The following is a 19,706-nucleotide window of genomic DNA, read 5'->3' as shown; positions in this document are numbered from 1 at the left end:
AATTATCTTTCCAACTAATGCTACGACTACTAAATTTCGACGAGTCAGAATTGAGAATATTCCTATACATCACATCATCGCTACTCAAAAATTTGGAAAGTTTGTGTCCATAGGACTCGCTAAAATTTCAATCTTACCAGCATTGCATTTCGTGTTACTTCAGTTCAAGCTAATCTTTCCTATTTAAGCATCAAACCTTAATATTCTGTGGTCCAACGATTTCTTAGACTTTTTCACTTCCACTTCATTTCACTTAGAGGTACTTGGAGATAAAACCTATAAATACTAAAATTTGATTTAAATGCACTAAACCCGTATTTATCCCCAAAGCATTCCAAAGTCGAAAGATGATTATTTACGTCCTGGGCGACAACACGAGATTTCTGCAAAAATATTCCGTTCCCAAATTTATTAACGAGGAAGTATATTGTGCAAATTTATCTTTATGAATGCAATAATTCATGGTTTTAAAATAAATCAAAGCGAAAAATTCTTAAGTCTTTGAACGTGGGAGAATATTAAGACATTACGTTCAACAATGTTTGTAACAATGGCAGTGAAAAAAAAATAATAAATTTAGACATAGGTTCGGTAATTTCTGGGAATGTTAAAGTGTTCGAACTGAAATGCTGAAGATTTTAAAACATTGTCACAACCTAAGCGAATAGAAAGAATATTGTTGAAGTGAAAGAATAGATTAAAATGGAAGTTAATTTAATAGTATGTTAGAAGGTAGCATAAAATGCAAGGCAGTATGCATACTTAAAAAAGAAAAACTTCAGTTAACCCATATGCCTTACATGTGCTTCAACTGCAAATAATTCAAACTTCAATCAGACATGTTTTTCATATGTTTTTAATTATGAGTAGTCGATAAAGCAGGCTTCTATGCTATTGACCGTTTATTCACTTTAACAAAATGTGCATCATTAAATTCCTTAAAAACGACAGTGGTTGACAAGCTCACTATTTGTTAAGTAGATATTCCTTCGAAAGTTCTTTACAACCTGTTCAATTATGTTTTGTCTCGATTTTGCCTTACGATGCAAAAATGTCACAGTCTAATTCTTAAAAATGAAGTAGCACAGATCGACAATTTCAGAATAAAAAAGACATAATTAAATAACAGTTCAAATTTCCAAAACTTGAGAAAAAAGCCCATAAATGGAAATTCTCTGCCAACATTTTTTTTCCTAAAATTTCTATCAACTAAAAATGTGATTTTGATCATTGCCAATGATCGCCAATTAAACAGTCAAGGTTTATTTCTTGTATAACTCTTAATAATCACAGATTGGACATCTCTATATGCCGGATCCTGTCTAAATCATCTTGTGTACTTTTACTCATAAGATATACATTACTTGTTGGCTAATTGGCCCGTTAGGCATTCATATTAATCTCAGTTTTCCACAATCATTTCCAATATTCTTGAATTTCGAATGTGGTTTCTATAAACGATGTGAACAAAACATTTTAAACTTATTTAACTTATCCTTTTTTTAAAAGTTGTTTGAAACAACTTGGCTGATCTTATACTAATATCAACTGTCAAGTAAACTGAACTTCAATAACAAGAGAGTCCATGGCCACCGAAACTTAACAGTAATAATAGACAACAAATCACAAGATACCTGAACTACACGTAATGACTACAAACCACTAAAACATCCAGTTAATCTAACCAAAAACAACAAAAAAATTATTCCGTTGTTCTAAATGGGAACATTCAAATGAATGCCATTACAACTGCTATTTACGGAGTCAAATTAAATTTAAAAAAAAAGATAAATCATTATGGAAAGACATTTTAGAGCACTGCATGAAAAGAAAGAAACAATCTTGTGACAAAATCAGGTAATATATTAAGTAAAAAAAATAAAGAAAGATAAACAAATATGATTTTTACCGGTATTAGTATCTGGGTTCCTTCTATCCTAAAATTCAGGAATGAATTGTAGGAATCTCTCAAGAAGTTGGAAAGGAACGACCTTGAATCACTTTAACAAACAATATATTTCCTGCATTATTATTAAAATTGCCTAATTTTAAAAATTGCAATTTTTTTGCGGTTGACAATACGAAACAAAAAAACAAAACCATGGTAAGAACTTCTTTACCAATCAGAATTGAAATGCAGTGAACTTATAAGATTCTAAACTTATGCATTACATGATCCATGATTTTAGCAATTTTATAAAATGGCTTACTTAAATATTAACTGGATACTAAGCGAGTGAATGGCTGGCCAGATTTTGAAACATCACAAGTTGTTCATTACTAAAAGATATCATTCAATTTGCATAGAAAGAGATAAGTTCAGAAGAATAAAAAAGAAAAAAAAAAACAAAATGCAGACGTTATGTACAAATTCTATACAAATTATGGCATGAAGACAATGGGCAGTGTATTTGTATTGCATTGGACAACAAAACTGATTGAAAATTTCAAGTTAGCCTTTAATAACCGCTTCACATCCACTTCAGACTAATGCCTTCGTTGGTCCAATCCTCAAACGTACTTTGCAAAGAATGACATCTCATCTGAAAATATCGGTTTTACGATGAGTTCCACCATAACAATGATATTTTGCAAGAATTGCTAAGCGAGATGAAAAAAGGGTGCTTCAACTCATAAATGTTACATAGCAGAAACATAGGCAAAAACGCTAAACACATTTCTAATGTCTTAAATAGTAATCGATAACGGTTAATAATTTTCACAATAACTCCTTTAAATAATGTACTGTTTACGATCATATCAAACAATTCACTTCCTATTCGAAAATGAGTTAATATTAGTTCTGATTCATCCCCCCTACTTCGCTCTCTCTTCTTGAACAATTATTCAATGAATGGCAATTATTTCAATTTACATAAAATAACTAAATTTACATCAGCTTCGCAAATATATCACAAAATAACAAACCAACAAAACATTCGCAGGACACTCGTACATTAAGATTGAATTTTTGCCATATTTGACAATCGTCTGTGCCGACATTCTTCAATACAACGAAATTCATATGCTTCTGCGTGCATTTCCCATGAGCTGAAATACCGTTTTATTTTAAACTAGCAAAATCAGTTCGATAATCAATATGAAAAAAGAGAAGACAATACAAATGGTTCTGGATTTCAGAAAAATAATAAGTCGATGATATCATGTCTACGTAGTTGCGTAAAAATAAAAAAACATGCAGCTGTTTAGATGAAGTGAAAATGAACACAAACGCACGGAAATCATAAAAATAAAGACAAGCTTTGTCGTCATCACACATCACTTCATTGATAAATGGTGGAAAAAATGTATCCGGTAGTCGACGTATCGCTTGGCAAGCACCACACAACCTTAGATAACCATCTTCCTCACCACCTCGCTTATCACATCCAAATGGTATTACATGAACATCTCCTAAAATCAAAAAGAAAAAAAAGTAGAGCTTGAGGACCATACTTAGATTCTTAAAATAATCTAAGATTTTAGTAAAGCTAATTTGTTGAAATTGCGTAAACTTATTAAAAACTTAGAAGGAATTTTTTCAATCCTGTACTGAAGTGATACGTTTCGAATTCTTTGTTTTAAAAAAGCAAACCGACGAAAAATAACCAATAAGTTTCTGGCGTTTGCGCATTATTAGATCTCCTCTGGTATGAGCATCAACGACTCCAGATGCTATCAAAGAATCGATGACACTCTCAGCAGCTCCACGTTTGTTCCGCTCTAGTTCGGAATCCATCATACGTATAGATGGCGAAATGACCGTTCGTCTACTTTCTGTCCTACATAAATTTTTCCAAAACCAAACACATTATGTGTGGAAGAGCAGAAAAAAACAGCCTATCCCAGCAGTATTCTAGAGTCTCATTTTTTGCGAAAGCGAACAAATTTAGACTGCCATAGGCATAGCCATTTTTATTTCAATATAATTTGCAAAATCTATTGTCCTATTATTTAACTTTTTTATTCGAGAGTAAAAGAATTTCATATTACGATTTATTTGTGATAATATATTTCAATTTAAACTCGGCTTGCACGTTGCTAATTCGATTGATTTTTCTTGTTACTGATGTGGCAGAGATGCTATTACTGCTAGCAAATGTTCCATTAAATAGAAGACACGACATTCATTTACAGGAAACTTTTAAAAAACGTGTTTGGTGTTGGAAATAATAAAAAAGTGGCGATGGTAGTGGAAGTGTGAGATATGTTGCGAACTCTCACGATGTCAGATTTTGCAGCCGCGAAATGACCGAAGGCGAACGTACATCACATTCAATATTTAATTCCGACAATATCCGTTCCAGCGCCTCCACATTACGTTCCATTGTTTCTTCGACACTTAGACGAGTTTTTGATTGTCTCTACAACATTATAATTTTTACTTCAAAAAAAAATATTTCAAAAGATTTCTGACTCACTTTAATTTTTCAAAAGTTTGATAATTGCTTTCTTGTCTGATTTTGCACAGATTAACATACTTACTTCATACTGGTCACCAATAGAGCGATCTAAAAAACGAATAATTCCAGATGCATCCCACGCCATCAAATCAGGGTTATATGTTCCTTTCTGCTTCAGTTCATTAACCAATTCCTGTTGCGATAACTGACGACATTCCTCAGCTGTACTGTTTCTCTTGAATGATGGACAGTTGAAAATGCTTTATATGATCAAAAATTTCTGACCTTTTTTTAATATTAAAATTTTTATACCAGAAAGTATTACTCTCGGAACAAATGGTCTACGCCGTTTCTGAAGAATTTCTTCATCATCAGTTTCACTAAGCGTACGGTTTAGCTCTTCTTCACGTGCCAGACGTATCGCTTTGAGACGATCCAAAAAAAATGTCGATTCACGATTGGGAAGTGATGCTGATACAGGAGAATAGCGTTTTTGACGTGATACTCGTGCCAGTTCACCGTTCACCTTTTGCAATAAGGAGCGGTAATGTCGCTTACAGCTTAACAATTCGCTCTCTGAAAACTTTACCTCATCAATTGATTAAACCGAAATTCATTCGACTAGAATTTGAAATATGATAGCGCAAATGACAACTGAGGATGATATTCACAAACATTAATGTTGAAAAATTGAATTTTTAAATAACCTGATGCTGATGAGAGATCAGTTTGTGTACACTCGTCTTGCTGATGTTGATCGGTTATTAACATCACACTTTGAACAGTAGTGGACAATAGCATCGTGATGAAACAAATACGAAATGCCGCCGAGGTACAGAATATTGACAAAAAGGTCGTTTCCTTAGGAGCAAGTAAAATTACACCTGAGATTGCCCTACACTTCCAGTTGTCCATCACGCGGTGATTGTTCCACACAAGCATTAGTTCACCTCTACCGTGGTCGCTTTGCATAAATCCAACTGTGCCACCGGGTACTGGTACACATTTGATGTCTGTAAATAGTGAAAACAAATCATCGATTTACCGGAAGTTAACAATATCAATTCTTGTTTACAAATTTTCCAGACGACAAAATGAAGCACTGCGAATATCAGTATCTTCAAAGTATCACCAATATTTTTTGAAGAATGGGGCATAACTACTTGCTACTACCACTTTGCTACCTCGCTTTCGTCCTTTTATTAGGTACTCTTCTCTGGTAGCAAAGTTGTTTTGAATCGTCCTTCGACATCCTAGAAAGCGCTATTAGTTCACGTAGAACCTTTTTTGCTCACTATAACCCAAATCATTTTGTTCACCATCGATCACACATTGTCAGGAGGCTAAATTTTAAGTGATGACAAACGCTACAGCATGGTACGTCAGCGATCACAAAAAAGGAGAAAGCAGGGCAATGGATCAACAAGGAATTGACCATATCGCTGTGATAGAGTTGGTACATATGAAAACAACTGGCAGTAATGGTTTGACTGGCAAATCTGCTTCATTCATATAAAATGTAATGAAGAATGCTTGAAATTTATACCAGAGAACAGCAAACAAAAATATTAGCATAAAAATTAAGGAAATTGGAAGGATAACGACAAATATCAGCGTTAAAAAGAGATTCGTCTGTTATTGCAGCAGAATGGGATGGATCGGATAGCAGCGATCAGCCCCGCGAGGGAACATTGTCGTGGAGAGAGGGCGATTGCATCTCATCATCACCATCGCAACTGTCACCCTGGTCGCTGATAGCACCAGCATCATCACTGTCACCATCATCACATCATCGTCGTCAGCATCATTATCAATCATCATCAATCATCATCATCATCAGCAGCAGCATAATAGTAGTAGTTACAGACTTCCATACAAGTGAAAAGGCGATCACAATGACGTTTGGCCGTATCATTTTGATCCCATTTTCAAGAAATAACGTTATTCCACCAATACTCGTCGACCCGTTCTTAATCCATTTTGCAGCAGTCACAAATATTCAACAAAATGCATCTCCGTCCGCATCCTTCTTGTCTCTTTTGCACATCTTATCTGTTCCATGTATCCGTACAACATTTCCTCCCAATGATTTTTTTTTTTTTTTTATAACTGAAGGAAATCTGATTTTCACGACAATCTTCTCGCACTTATTTGTAGTAGAAATGTTCAATTATCCCTTTAAGTGAATATTTACCAATCGGAAAAAGTGATTTGCATCCGAACAGGCCTGACGACAATTGTACTTCACAGCTGCAATACTTGATGATTTCCTTTCAGAAAGTTTGAAAATGAACAAATCGAAAAATTTTTATACAGCCAAAAAAAAAAAATCTAGTATTTCTATGTTATTTGAACAGCTACAAAGAAATATTTGCTGTTAACCTGCAGGTTTCACATTAAGATTATTTTCTTTTGATTGGATTTCACTTCATAAAAAAACACTTATTAAAATTCCACGAGAAATCTTCATTTCGATAGAGATTTGTTCAAGGACGATTGATACCTTAGGATGCAAGAAAAAATATGGATTATTTTTAAAGCAATATTTGAATATCAGATTATATCAAACCACAGAATTTGTTGCAGTAATTGTTTCAATAATTGCTACAGTATCTGACCATTGTTTAAGAAATTTCTGGAAGTTTCCTTCAAACTTCTTGCTATTGTTATGAAGTTCCTGAATTAAAACAAATTATTATAGGAAGAATACGAAAAAAAGAAGTGGAAGAAACGACTAGGAAGAATTGTATGTCTTGTAATCCATCTGTAGAATTTGTATAGTCAGATAAAGAATATCCGGGAAGAGATAAGTTATATTTAAATATTTGGTTCTTTGTTTTGCGTATAGAAAAAGCGCAGTAATGACTGCTGAGAACTGTTTGAATTTCAAGTAAAAAGCATTGAAATTCAGGACTATTTCCATTACTCGATTCCAAGCTAAGTACGATTTTTAAAAGTTCAAGTTTTCTGGCTAGCAAGATTTTGAATCTTCTTTAAGTAATAATTATCTGTTACAATTGTTTTCTTCAATTTTTAATAATTTATTTTTCGAGACTCCTAATGCTATAATGAAAGAAAAAAATGTTCCATTTAACTTTAAGCTTAGAAAGTGAAGCAGAGATCAAAATTTAATATTCATTTGAAGCAAAGTATATGGAGGTGCAATAATTCATATTAACCATACGATAGGAAATGAATTGATTGAAGTGGTTTTAATAGATATTTTCATCCCGAGAAAAATGAGCATACTGCTATGCTACTACAATATAAACGTTTAATAGCGGCTGTTCCTACAAAATCTATTGGTAATGTCAGTATATTTTAAGTATAAAGCATTAAAATCGATAGTCAGAAAGATTAAAATCGACAATGTTAAGTTGGTATTGACCATTATTAATTTTAATATTTTATCGATCAGAAACGCTCTACATGGATTCATGAGATGAGTTTGATGTCAGTCACTAAATTATACCTGCACGTGATGCTTAGATTTTTAATATTCTGCTTAGCGTTTAATAATGTTTTTTAGACTCGGTCAAAGTTTTACAGATGAGTTCAAAATTTCACGCTTTCAACTTTTCAGTTGGATTATGTCTATGTTATGATGAAGAAATAAAAGAGGATTCTTTGAAAGGAATCAGAATCGGGATTTTGAGAACTTCGCGGATTAAATTTGAAATATCTGAATTTCTTGGAATACCTGGATTTTTATTATTTTAATTGGGAAAACTATTATTTATTGAAGTCAGTTTTGACGGATATTCCGTTTGATCTTATATGTATATATATATATGTTGCACAGTGAAGTCAAAATGAATCAGTGTTTTAAGGGAAGCTGAAGTATAATGCATTTCAAACGACGGGAAATTTTTTTCGAAAGGTTTTCGAGCATTAATTGAGAAATGAAAGTGCAGGAATTTGAAAATATCCAGAATCAACAGAAGAGATTGAAAGGTAACATATGACGATCGGTTTTCTGCACTTTAGCATTAAAATTGCTTTCAAAAATAATGAGAAATACTTGAGCTTCAGTTGCTTTGTGCCACTACGAACTACTCATTTTTGGTACTTCTCACTTTATTTCAAACAACAGTGAAATTTCCTTAAATCCTCAATTTTTTTCTATACCAATTGAAAGCAAAAACTACTTGTGTCCTTTAAAAAAGTTTTTCTCTTTCTTTTAGCACATAAGTTTTTATTACAAGTTATGAAGGCATACATCCAAATTAATTATGAAGTACAATTGTGCCAAATATATTGTTTCTTGTCTTATATAAAAAGACTATTTCCCATTTTGGCATTTTTGCTGGCTGATATTTCATAAGAAAGATTTGGTAATTGTGCAAGTGAGAACTATTACTGTGATAGTTAGAAGGTTTGCTGCTAAGACAAACATTGATAAAGCCGATAAAAATAATAGAAATTGGTAGTCAATATAGTTCCTCCCATAAACTGTTATCATAATTGTTAGAGGACCATCGATCATTGTGTAATCTAAATTTATTAAAATCATATCGTTTAATGAAGAATGGTATTTATTAAATGATGATATTCAAGTTCAAAGTATACATTGGAGTAAAGGGGATATCGGGAAACTTGTTTACTTGTTTAAGCCAAGCAAGAAAGCATCAGCAATTACATACATATACGGTAATAAGCGTCAAAAAAATTACCTCCTATTCTGTTCATTCAGAACATTCCTTAACTTTAATTTTTTTTTTCTCACAAATTGCTTGATCCGTTTGAGTTATTCAAGATATTTTGCATTATTACAATCCTTCAGAGTCTAAGTATTTTTCCATTTGTCTGCATTTGTCACATGCAAATTTAAGCTTCTTACACTCTGCGAGTTTTTATCATTTCAATGTTTAGCCAACTGCTTGCTACCTTTCATTGATGAGCACCAAATAAATGTGATAATAAATGATGTCTAAAGTTTCCAATAAGTGATTATATGTTACCTTAGCAAATTATATATATTACTATTTGGTGATGTTTAAGCACAAACGTCGATGATCCTTGATGTTTACGTTTTCGCTTTTTCAGCTGTTAAACATTCATTGGTGCGATGAAAAGTTAAGGTTTCCATTCACTTCAGATGGCTTCTGTTAGATGAAATTAATTAAAACGACAGTGTTTGAAGTAACTAATCTCATGACTGACTGGCAGGTGAAACTTTTTTTATTTTTAGACAAATAATATTCCAAAATTTTTGCATCATTTTCATAAAGAGTATATTGCATTTTTATATATTCAAAAAAGAAAAAAAAAAAGAAAAGTAATCCATTTGTTAAATCCAGTTGAAATGTTTTCATAAACCTTTTTAACTTTTTATTTAGATTATTTCAATTTCTAAGATGTTGAATTTATTCATGCATAGCTGATGGAGTTGCATGATTAGCTTAGGTGCCATTATCGAATTTAATGTTCAATTATTCAGTTCAAACTGAATCATACACTCTAATCACGGACACGGTTTATTACTTGCTTCAGATCAAATAAAATTAATTTGTAAGCAGTGAAAGTTTGTCGCATATCATAATGCAAGGGTGTTCCTAAATTCATTAAATTCTATGTTGTGCGTTTGTATGGATTCGCAAATTTAAAAGTAAATATTTGATATTTTGTAAATATTTTGTAATATTTTGAAGTAAATTTACACTGTTATTTCTCCAACCATTAACTTCACTCCCTTTTAAATGAAATGATAATGGCATAAAGGTAAGTGAGAAAATTTTTCAAGTTTTTAAAACCTTATAGAACTTAATGGTTCAAAAAACATGCTGAAGTTATAGTTGTGCCAATAATTTATAATGTTACTTGGATGAATGCGTTACAGTTTTTCAAGCTAATAAAATTAACTACAATTCACCAGAAAACTTCGCTACTTATTTTCCTTCATTTTCTAATTTGAAAACTGAAACATAAAGTATATAACAAATTTAATTTTATATTATCTATTAAACGGAGATACGAAATATTTATACAATTCTTTTAAATTTCATTTTGGATAGTTTTCATATTGATTTGCAATCTCTGTCCATTATTCATTCTTTTTATTTCCTAAATCATTTTTGACAGCAACAAGTGAATCATCTGTAGTAGTGCAGCCGAAATTAATATCAACTTTAGGAATCATTATAAATTTTCGTGAAATTAAACTACTGTGCATTAATTTGTCAGTACGATACGTTTTCATAATTTTGTACAGTTCTCCGTAATTGTGTATGTCTCCGGTCTTATTTAATTATGTAGCGCTTCCGTGATGTAATTTTACAATGAATTATATTTGTGCCAATAATTTATAATGTGATTTGCAGATAAAAAGGATTAGAAAAAGTAGGAATTATGTATGAATGTAAAAACAGATCGAATTCTGCTTTGAATGCTAACAAATTGCAGGACCTGAAGAAAAATGAAGGATTACTTGCAGTGCAGGAAAGTCATTTTCATGGCACTGAAGGCTGGAAAAAGAAAAAGAAGCGAATTTATGCAAAAATGAGAGCAGTTGGACGAGTTAATTGGGCGCTAAGTATGGCGAGGACACTTGTAAGTTTTTTTGATGTGGATGTCGTCTTAACCCATAATTTGGAACTTCATTGAAAATGATCCTAATCATTCGAAGTTTTTCACCTGCTGTTCTAATAGGCATTTAATAAGAAGTTAATTTATTTGAATATTAAATTTCTGTAATGTTATAAGTAGCGATTTAATATCAAAACATTCAAAATGTAAAAGACAACAGTTTTAAATGATGTATAATTATCGGTTCATCATAAGTTATATGGATAATTATTTTACAGCAGTTAAGACAAATTCATTTTACATAAAAGTCAATTACATTAGTTCTATCATCGAGACTGCTTGGTCACTCATTACTGACCATCTGATGAAATTATGCAATACCATGAGTTGTCACAACATTCTCGTCCAACTTTTTTTGCTTGATTTAAGCTTTCGATGATTCAAGTATTCCGCTTTAGTGGACCATAGCAGTGTTTTTCCAATCAATTTGAAGCGTCTATTCTTCTGTGATTCTGGTCGCAATTATTTTTACATCGAAATGAAGCGTACAGATTAAATTTCACAGAAGGAAAGTATGGATGAAAATTTCTACTTATATATACTTATCGCGGATGCAATATATTATTTCAAGAGAATTTTTCTTTAGCAAATTTAATGCTCAAGCAAGCAATAATCTTTATCTTAGCTTAGGCATTAACAACTAATCTGAAATCGATAAGTATTAAATGCCTTTTTTTTATTACAAAATAAACTATAAAATTAAACAGAACTGATTGCTGGCTAAGTCAAATGATTTGCTTGTTATCTATTTCACTGTTATATTAGTAAGCCAAGTTTGCCGTTGTTTAGTTCTCACATCTGTGAGTGTGAGTTAGCTATGCTTCTTCTCACAGGCATTTAAAGTAATTTACTTTTAGATTATTATTATTTTACACCAATAATTAAGTTAAACGGTTAAATCATATCATAGCATTCAAAAATCGCCTTATTTGAAATATCCTAGAACTTCTTCCAATGCACATAGATGCAGAGCAGATTTCTAAGCAAAGAAATGTAAATTTTCATCATCATTGAATCATTTGGTGGTGAAATGTATTGCTGTGAATGAGTGGTCATAGCCACTTAATCTTGCTGCTAAACTTTTCCCAAAAAAATTGCCGTTCTCATTTTTCAATTTATTTTAAACTGTCATCGAGTAATAAGATCTATCTGTGCGTGTGTGAGTCTATGTAAACCCACTACTGAATGGTGTTACACAGTTGATGGTGCAACGGCATTAAAAAAGAGAAAAAACTCCGAACAAATTCAAACCTCATCTCTTCGCTTGCCAACCATTGATACCAGACTATGGATTACTGATCTCTGTATATCTCTACCATTTATATTCGGATCCATAATACGTCACTGTTCTTGTATTACTTCATATTACTTCTTATGATGATATATATCAATTAGCATAGATCGATCCTAATATTTATCAAGTTTACCTTCTGTCAACAGTATTCTTTCTTATTTCCAATTACCTTTTTACTGTTTGTTAAGAACTATTTCAGCTGCACAGCCAATTATCGTCGGTCACCGAATGTCACCAGTTTCTGTTTTTTTGATATTATTCCATTTCTAGCCAAAAATATACATATATTCTCTGTATCGTGGCACTTCCTTACACCTACAATTTGCAGAATTTAGCATCAGAAAACTTCAATTGGATTCAGTAACTGAATGACTATTGTTACGCCAAAAATTCAGCACTTATTTTTACACTCCATCTTATCTCCCGCTTCCAGGCAATAATATTTCAACTACTTGTTCACCTGAAATGAATCGACGAAATGTGCTTCCTAATATTACTGTAATGGCAGTTCCAGAAGTAGTAAGTTATTCTTTATCACTATAAGCAAACTTTTAGAAATAAAAAGACTTTCACTATAAACTAGCTAACCGATAGCAAAAGTTGAACTCAAGTATTTTCAAAAATACTTGAGTTTGAAATTACTTTCACTGTAGTTCTTCCATAATCCAATGTCGCTTTCAAAGCATCGTTTACTATGCAGTCACATAAAAGATGAAGCAGAAAAGATTTTTCCCTCATTTTAGTAAATATTTTGCTTACCAAAATAAAGCTTAACTAGTTCGTATTTCACAACGTTGAAGCCAAAACAAGTCGTTCAGTCTTTGTAATTCATAAATGCGCCAAGTAAAATGGATTATTGTTGTTAATTGAACCTAAGATTTGCTAATTTCCAACCGTCACTACGCTTTTGCATTGACACTCTATTACTTCCTTTGTCTTACTATTCTCACGGCCTTCTAAATTTTCACCTACAGAAATAAATGGGTGTGATTCTATAGCTGTTTCTGATTTCAGCTTTATTTCACCACTTTTTTTTTCGATGTTACACTTTCTTATCTGACAGTGTCATACAAATATGATTATTTAACATTTCTGAACATTCTTTGTTGACTAACAGTGGATAATTTTCTTTGACACTTACCGTTGACCTCCGACACTTTATCACATTCTCATGTTCAAAAGAGAATCTACTTGCAACTTTTCACTCAAAAAAAAAAAGCGTTTGACTCATCTAACAAGGAAAGAACTTATAAAAAATGCTGGAACTTGTTTTCTTGCAACTACTGAAAAAAATCAGTCAGTGGATGACTTCATATTTGTTTTATCTTTTTAATGACTTTCACTAGTCGTCACTAAGATTCCCAAACAAATATTTCTTCTTTTGTTCGTTTTTCAAACGAAGATTTATGAATCTTAGTTGCCATCCGAACAAAAATTTGCAACCTCCTAAAAGAGCATCTTCTTTTTTCTAATCATGAACTTTAATTCATTAATATTCATGTTTTCCCTTTATTTTTCTTTGATAGAAGTAAAGAATAAATTGGAAAATTCAATGAAAATTTTAAAATTACGGTTAGAATTGATGGACAGTATACCAATTTATTGGTTAATATATTTTAAGTAGGAAATTCGATAGGTTTTTGGAATGAAATATTTGCAATGAAGTCTGTTGAAGCGACTGATTCGAGATATATGTGACTCGGACGTTTAATGTCGGGTTCAGCTGATAATGAATAAATTATCTGCAAACAATAGGACTTGAGTACTTCGTACTTCATGCACAGTGAATGCTAAACGTTCGATCTATGTTACGCCGAAGATAAGCAGTGTAAATGTTAATGTAGGAAGTAGTGTAGGAAAAGAAGGAAGACGAATAGAAGAATTTGCAATTTAAAGTTGTTTTGCAATCAGGAAATACATGAGGAAGTACAGATGGTTGCTAAATTGCCACCTGCAGTTGCCTCGTATTTTCCAACTCATTTTGCTGCTCGCGTGCTAGCAGGCGTGCTATGATCAGTGCGTGTCTACTGCACACAACTACTCCATCTAGCATTCAGCATCTATCCATTACATTTATACCTCCATTTTATTCTGCAATGAATCTTCTCTTTTCAGTTTTTTTTTTTTTTGTTTTATACTTTAAAATCAGTCTTTAGAAACTCACTTAAATCGTTTAATCACAATATTAGAATATTTGGTGTACAGCCAACACTTTCTATCATAAATTTCTTTTGAAACTTCTTTCAGTCTTCTCTGTAATTAATTAATTAATTAATGGAACCATCTTCATTTTACATAAATCCATTCAATGTATAATTATTAAACATTATTCTTTCCTTTACAGATTTTGTATCTTAATTCATATTCATCTCTTGTTATTTTCCTCTTAATCAATTATTTTTACTTATTATGAACATTTTTATTGGATAGTAAATCAATTATTTTCTTACTTATCATGAACATTTTTAATGGAACTAAAATGAACTTTTTTACGAGACTAATAAATTCCCTTGTGTTAGAATAAAGGCTGGAAAAATAGTTTAGTAAGCGCAGTTGGCGCAAGCCAACCTACCATGAATGATTTCTTGTGAATGATTTTCATGTACCGGATATTTGCATGTCTGTCCTAGTTCAACTCTTTACTTCATTCTGCTTTTTTTTTTCATTTTTTTTATAGCAGAACATTTGATGAACAAGTACATAAGTAAATGTGGCATGAATTCACTGAGTGCTCTTATCATTAGTCTACAACGCCATCATTCTAGCTAACGCCATGATCCATCTTTGTATAAAAAAACGTGTCACTCAAACTTGTTCTCAGTTGATTAAATGAAGTGAGTGATTTTATGGTACTACTAAAATCGTAGTGAAAAATGGCAGCCCTCTACGATATGACCCGTCGCTTAACAAAGCATCAAATTGATAGCTTCACCAAAAAAATGGAGGAAGACGAACTGTCGACAGTTTCATTAGGCAATGTCGTTGTTAGTCATTACTGTGGTATCATATTTATCAATGTTCAATTTTTTTTTTAATTGAAATTTCATGCATCAACAATTCATGAGAAAAATTAAAATGTATTGACACAATTAACATCATCATTATTATTGTTGTGTAAAACTCACTGGAATCTTTCGCATCCCATCAGCTATTTTGCCTTTTTAGCAGCATTCAGAAGTTATTCTGATGGATGTACAGAGGGCAAAGAGAGCTTGTCAAGTTCTTAGCTGTTGTGCAAAGCATTAAAATGAAGAAGAACACATTATAGAAATTAATCAGACAGTGATAGATTTCGCTGACTGCAATGCATAGTATTAATTTTTTATTTGTAAACGTCATGACATTTGAATTTTTAAATAAAAAATGAAATTCGATTTTTTTTCGTTTCAATTGTCTTCTCTGGATCTTTTGCAGACAGTCGAAAAATTACCGGACAAAATGCTCCAAGCGATATTTTCATATCTTTCACCTTATCAAGTGCTCATTGTTGGACAAGTTTGTAGGCGCTGGAAGGAAATTGCTCAGAGTCCATCGCTGTGGCACCTTATCTCTTTTCGCCCATCATACGGTGGTTTACAAGTTAGCGCCTTATGTTCTAAGGGTTTCATAGTCAAACTATTTTAATTTAAAGTTCTTTTTTCCGATTTTTTTCTGCTGATTTGTTCACTTAGCTTGCTTAGTTATGCCTGTTTACCACACAAAAACTGAAAATTCAATCGTGTGATGATAACAAAGCATGAAATATGATATAAAGTTTTTTGAGGACATTTTTTTAGGTAACCAATCAAGAATATTTGCTGCACTTGATTGGATCACGTTTTACAGAGTTACGAGTGATTGAGCTAGCAACTGATTTGATAACACCTAACGTGCTTCATGAATTAGCTGCTCGGTGTCCTCAACTTTGGTCTATGACATTAGGTAAGACCTCTTCTGACCGTTTATGATTTAGTATCTAATCTTTTCAAGTTCTAAAAACTTCTGAAAGTCTAGTAAAATGCAGTTATTGTCGAGTAAATTTGCAAAATCTATCTGATCATTTAATACAAAACTTTTTAATGGCAAAAAAAAAAAAGTTGCTGTCTACTAATGCCTTATGTGATCTACTAATTAATAAAATAGATGGTTGGAATCATTTGATGATTTGGTGGCATGTGGTACAAAGCTGCGGTCTTGCTTAAAATTTCTAAGGCAAGTGACCCATTACAACTGGGCACCATTTAACTATTTGTTTGAAAGTTATCAGTATATCTGTTCGAGATCAAATTCACAAGTATTGCTCTTATTATGTCGGTTTCATCCATTGTTTATTAACTTTACTTATTTGCCAGATTTCTCAACAGCGATGCAACTACACGATTTCTCAGATTTGCAAAGTTTTCCGAGCAGATTACGTTCACTAACAATATGTTTGAGTGGGAATATTTTCCTGGAAGGATTTTTGAGGAAAGTTTACACATTCATTTCTTCGATGGAAGTGCTTCAGATTATTGGTAATTAGTATACCTCATTTAACAACAACATCACAGATCATCCATTGAACTGAAAAAACTTTAGACAAGATTAGATCCAGAATACAAAGCGATGATTTTAGCAAATTTTCATATCTAAATCCTTCTTCGTCAGTTCATGATTTCGATAACATTTACAGGAACATATGAAAAGATAGAAGACGAAGAAGAAGAAGTTTATGAAACAGTGAACGTACATAAACTAAAACAGTACATACCAAATCTTCGTGTTGTTAACTTCTGGGGCGTTAGTTTATTCATATGTTTATATTTTGCATTGCTAATTTTGAGAAATTTAATCCTTTGTATTGTAACAATATTATTTCTTTAATCCTTAGATATTTCCACAACTGTTAAGTAAATGATGATGACACGAAGAATTTTATTTAAACGAAATTTCAATTCTCTTTAGCATTTGTGAGGTTCAAGCTTTCATTCTTTAAGTTTCGCTTTTTGTGCCGTCATTCAGGCATTTTATACAAAGTGAATGGAAACTTTAGGTACCTTTTATAACAGACGAGCATGTTGAGTCGATATCATCCAATTGCGCCCATCTAGAATGCCTCTGTATTAATTATTGCACAAAAGTTACCGGATCATGTCTTCGACTTGTGCTGCAACGCTGCAAAAAGCTTAGGAGCCTTCTTCTCGCTCACGCATGTGTGTTTTTCAAAAGTGATTGTACCTGTTTTGTTGGTTCCAACCACTTTAGCTAATTAATGTGAGAAGCTTCCAGAAATATATCTTAATTTACCGTTCTACTGCTTCACCTTAATTCTTCTAATAGAATATTCTTTTTTTAGTACTATATGAACATATTCCTACACAACTACTATGTACGCAATTCACTAAATAAAGTGAACTTCAGCACTTGACAATGAAATCATAAAATCTATCGAGTGGGAAAAAACACACATCGAAGAGTTAAATATCTGTGCTACTGAACTATCACCCGACGCATTAATTAGCATTTTAACTCGACTAAAACATCTCATTTGGCTTGATGCATCTTGGCTGGAAAACATGAATGACCAGGTGAGATTATAAAGTAACAAACACAGAGTAGACCATATCAGGATCACACATCTTCGAAACATTTATTAGCTAATTTTCAGGTCCTAGAAGCCTGGCTGGCTTCAGATTCCATTGTAAACCTGCAGTATCTTAACTTAGACACCTGTGATTCACTGAATGAAGCGTCATTAACTGACCTCATATCCAGGATGGGAAACCAATTGCTGGGCTTAAACTTGGGGGGACATCATAAATTACTGGAGTATTTCTGGACAAATATGATACCAAAGCTTAAAAATATTAAGTAAGTTCTTTTTAGTTCAGCTGTGATCACCTGTGCTAATTTGTTACTCGCTTTTTTATTACAGGTTCATTTAGACTGCACTGAGAAGCCAATCTTACTGAAACTCATAAATTATGAAATCTTATGCTACCAGTTTTTGTACATTTATCCTTCCCTAAAAAACGAATATGCCTTTCGGAATTCTCAGAATAGAAATATTTTTCACTGGGATTTTTAATGTGTTTTGAAATTCAAATACATCGAAAAATTTTGCAGAGTACTTGTCATGGGAACGGCGGAAGACTGTTGCTCAAAAGTACTTGCAAAAATTCATATTGATCAATTTATCGATAGTATCGCGCAGAATTGTCCAAAGTTATGTCGTCTTGAAATTCGCTGGGATGATGGAACTCTAAGATTCAGTGACAAATCGAGGTAAGACAATTAATCTACATTATTTAGTACTTCTATATCTTAGTTCATTCACAGAATTGAATTTCTGAATATGAATATACAATGAAGCATTTTAATTTCTATCTCAGAGAGGACAAGATGTACTATTATTCTGCTTCAGCAAATTCATCGATACTCTTCGATTGAAGTGCCTGAAATTGCGTTCGGTAGTATTATCTGATGGTCAATATTACGAATTAGTACGCTCTAATTTTGAAAGAGCTGACCGGCTATGCGTCGTCAGGTGAATAATCGATTTGTAGTATTAGTGGCTACAAGGTAAATCAACAGAAATCCTAAGAGTACAGTTATCATCCAAAGAAACGAACATCATCAAAAACTACTATCTCATTTCAGCGCAAATTACCACTTTAACTAAAATTGGTTAGTGAGAAACATATAACGCTCTATTGGAATCTGTAAGTCATGATATGCATTGTTCACGATTCTGACAAGATTATCACCATTAATGAAATAGTGCACTAGAAAAAAATGCAAACTAATCTTCATGTCGATAATTTACAGGACGCTCGAAATGTGCCGTACAGGACTAATGCATTGTTCAAAATATTACAATCAATTACTATTCAACTGACTGGGAATGAAGAATACTTATGCCACTCATGATTCTGATAAGAATCACCTATATAATTCAGATAAGCACACTAGTATAGTATCTTTTAAGAGATTGAATGATTTTCCTCTAAATCAATAGATTAATTATCACGCAATCTCACTATTTGCATGCCTTTTAATCTGTGAATATGCAAACGTTTACCCAACATGTGTTTTTGCTCATGTGTGCATGATGCGCAACGAAAATTACGAACAACTGTATGAGCAGATTCATACAAAATATAATCTTTACCACTTTTAGTTGACGGTAGCATCATGACTTAACGACTTCATGCATGCTTAATTCTTAATAAAAAGAATACGGAATGGGGAGAATGGAACCTATATTTCCGTTAATCGCATTTTATTCTTTTGTTCAGGTCAAATAGAATTAATTTATCGCCTTTAATGATCATATCAGAAATACAATGATTTTTAAATCTGCATCGATATAAACAGACTTGTAAAATCCAAAATGCAAGTATATAATATTACTGGTAGAGCATAAATTGTGTAGAAAAATGCAAAAGTAATCCGAAATGTACGAA

General features: G+C 32.4%; 3 protein-coding genes across 4 annotated transcripts; 2 read left to right on the top strand and 1 right to left on the bottom strand.

Annotated features, from left to right (window-relative positions):
- Positions 1 to 2,511: 2,511 nt before the first annotated feature.
- Bm3939 (Uncharacterized protein) lies at positions 2,512 to 5,375 on the bottom strand (the record flags this gene model as incomplete). Its single annotated transcript, XM_043074570.1, has 8 exons — positions 2,512 to 2,543; positions 2,929 to 3,051; positions 3,238 to 3,414; positions 3,610 to 3,782; positions 4,225 to 4,364; positions 4,486 to 4,638; positions 4,729 to 4,979; positions 5,111 to 5,375. The coding sequence occupies 8 exons, from the start codon at positions 5,373 to 5,375 to the stop codon at positions 2,512 to 2,514; spliced, it is 1,314 nt and encodes a 437-aa protein (XP_042930504.1).
- A 4,140-nt stretch (positions 5,376 to 9,515) lies between these two features.
- Positions 9,516 to 11,396, top strand: Bm183 (Uncharacterized protein; the record flags this gene model as incomplete). The annotated part of the gene is made up of 3 exons (XM_001897634.2): positions 9,516 to 9,572; positions 10,806 to 10,952; positions 11,358 to 11,396. 3 exons carry the CDS (start codon positions 9,516 to 9,518, stop codon positions 11,394 to 11,396), a joined length of 243 nt encoding a protein of 80 aa, XP_001897669.2.
- Positions 11,397 to 15,155: 3,759 nt separating this feature from the next.
- Positions 15,156 to 19,138, top strand: Bm6060 (Uncharacterized protein; the record flags this gene model as incomplete). 2 transcript variants are annotated; one of them, XM_001897635.2, is made up of 11 exons in its annotated part: positions 15,156 to 15,266; positions 15,697 to 15,861; positions 16,059 to 16,203; positions 16,614 to 16,775; positions 16,934 to 17,040; positions 17,294 to 17,453; positions 17,662 to 17,828; positions 17,909 to 18,111; positions 18,367 to 18,525; positions 18,665 to 18,787; positions 19,069 to 19,138. In XM_001897635.2, the coding sequence occupies 11 exons, from the start codon at positions 15,156 to 15,158 to the stop codon at positions 19,136 to 19,138; spliced, it is 1,572 nt and encodes a 523-aa protein (XP_001897670.1). The 2 variants fall into 2 exon arrangements, with proteins under 2 accessions (XP_001897670.1, XP_042930503.1); XM_043074569.1 differs by having other exon boundaries at positions 15,259 to 15,282.
- Positions 19,139 to 19,706: the final 568 nt, after the last annotated feature.

This window comes from Brugia malayi (assembly GCF_000002995.4).
Source record: "Brugia malayi strain FR3 genome assembly, contig: Bm_v4_ChrX_scaffold_001, whole genome shotgun sequence".
NCBI lineage: Eukaryota > Metazoa > Nematoda > Chromadorea > Rhabditida > Onchocercidae > Brugia > Brugia malayi.
The sequence above is the reverse complement of the archived record's forward strand: the minus strand, read 5'-3'. Positions and strand labels throughout refer to the sequence as shown.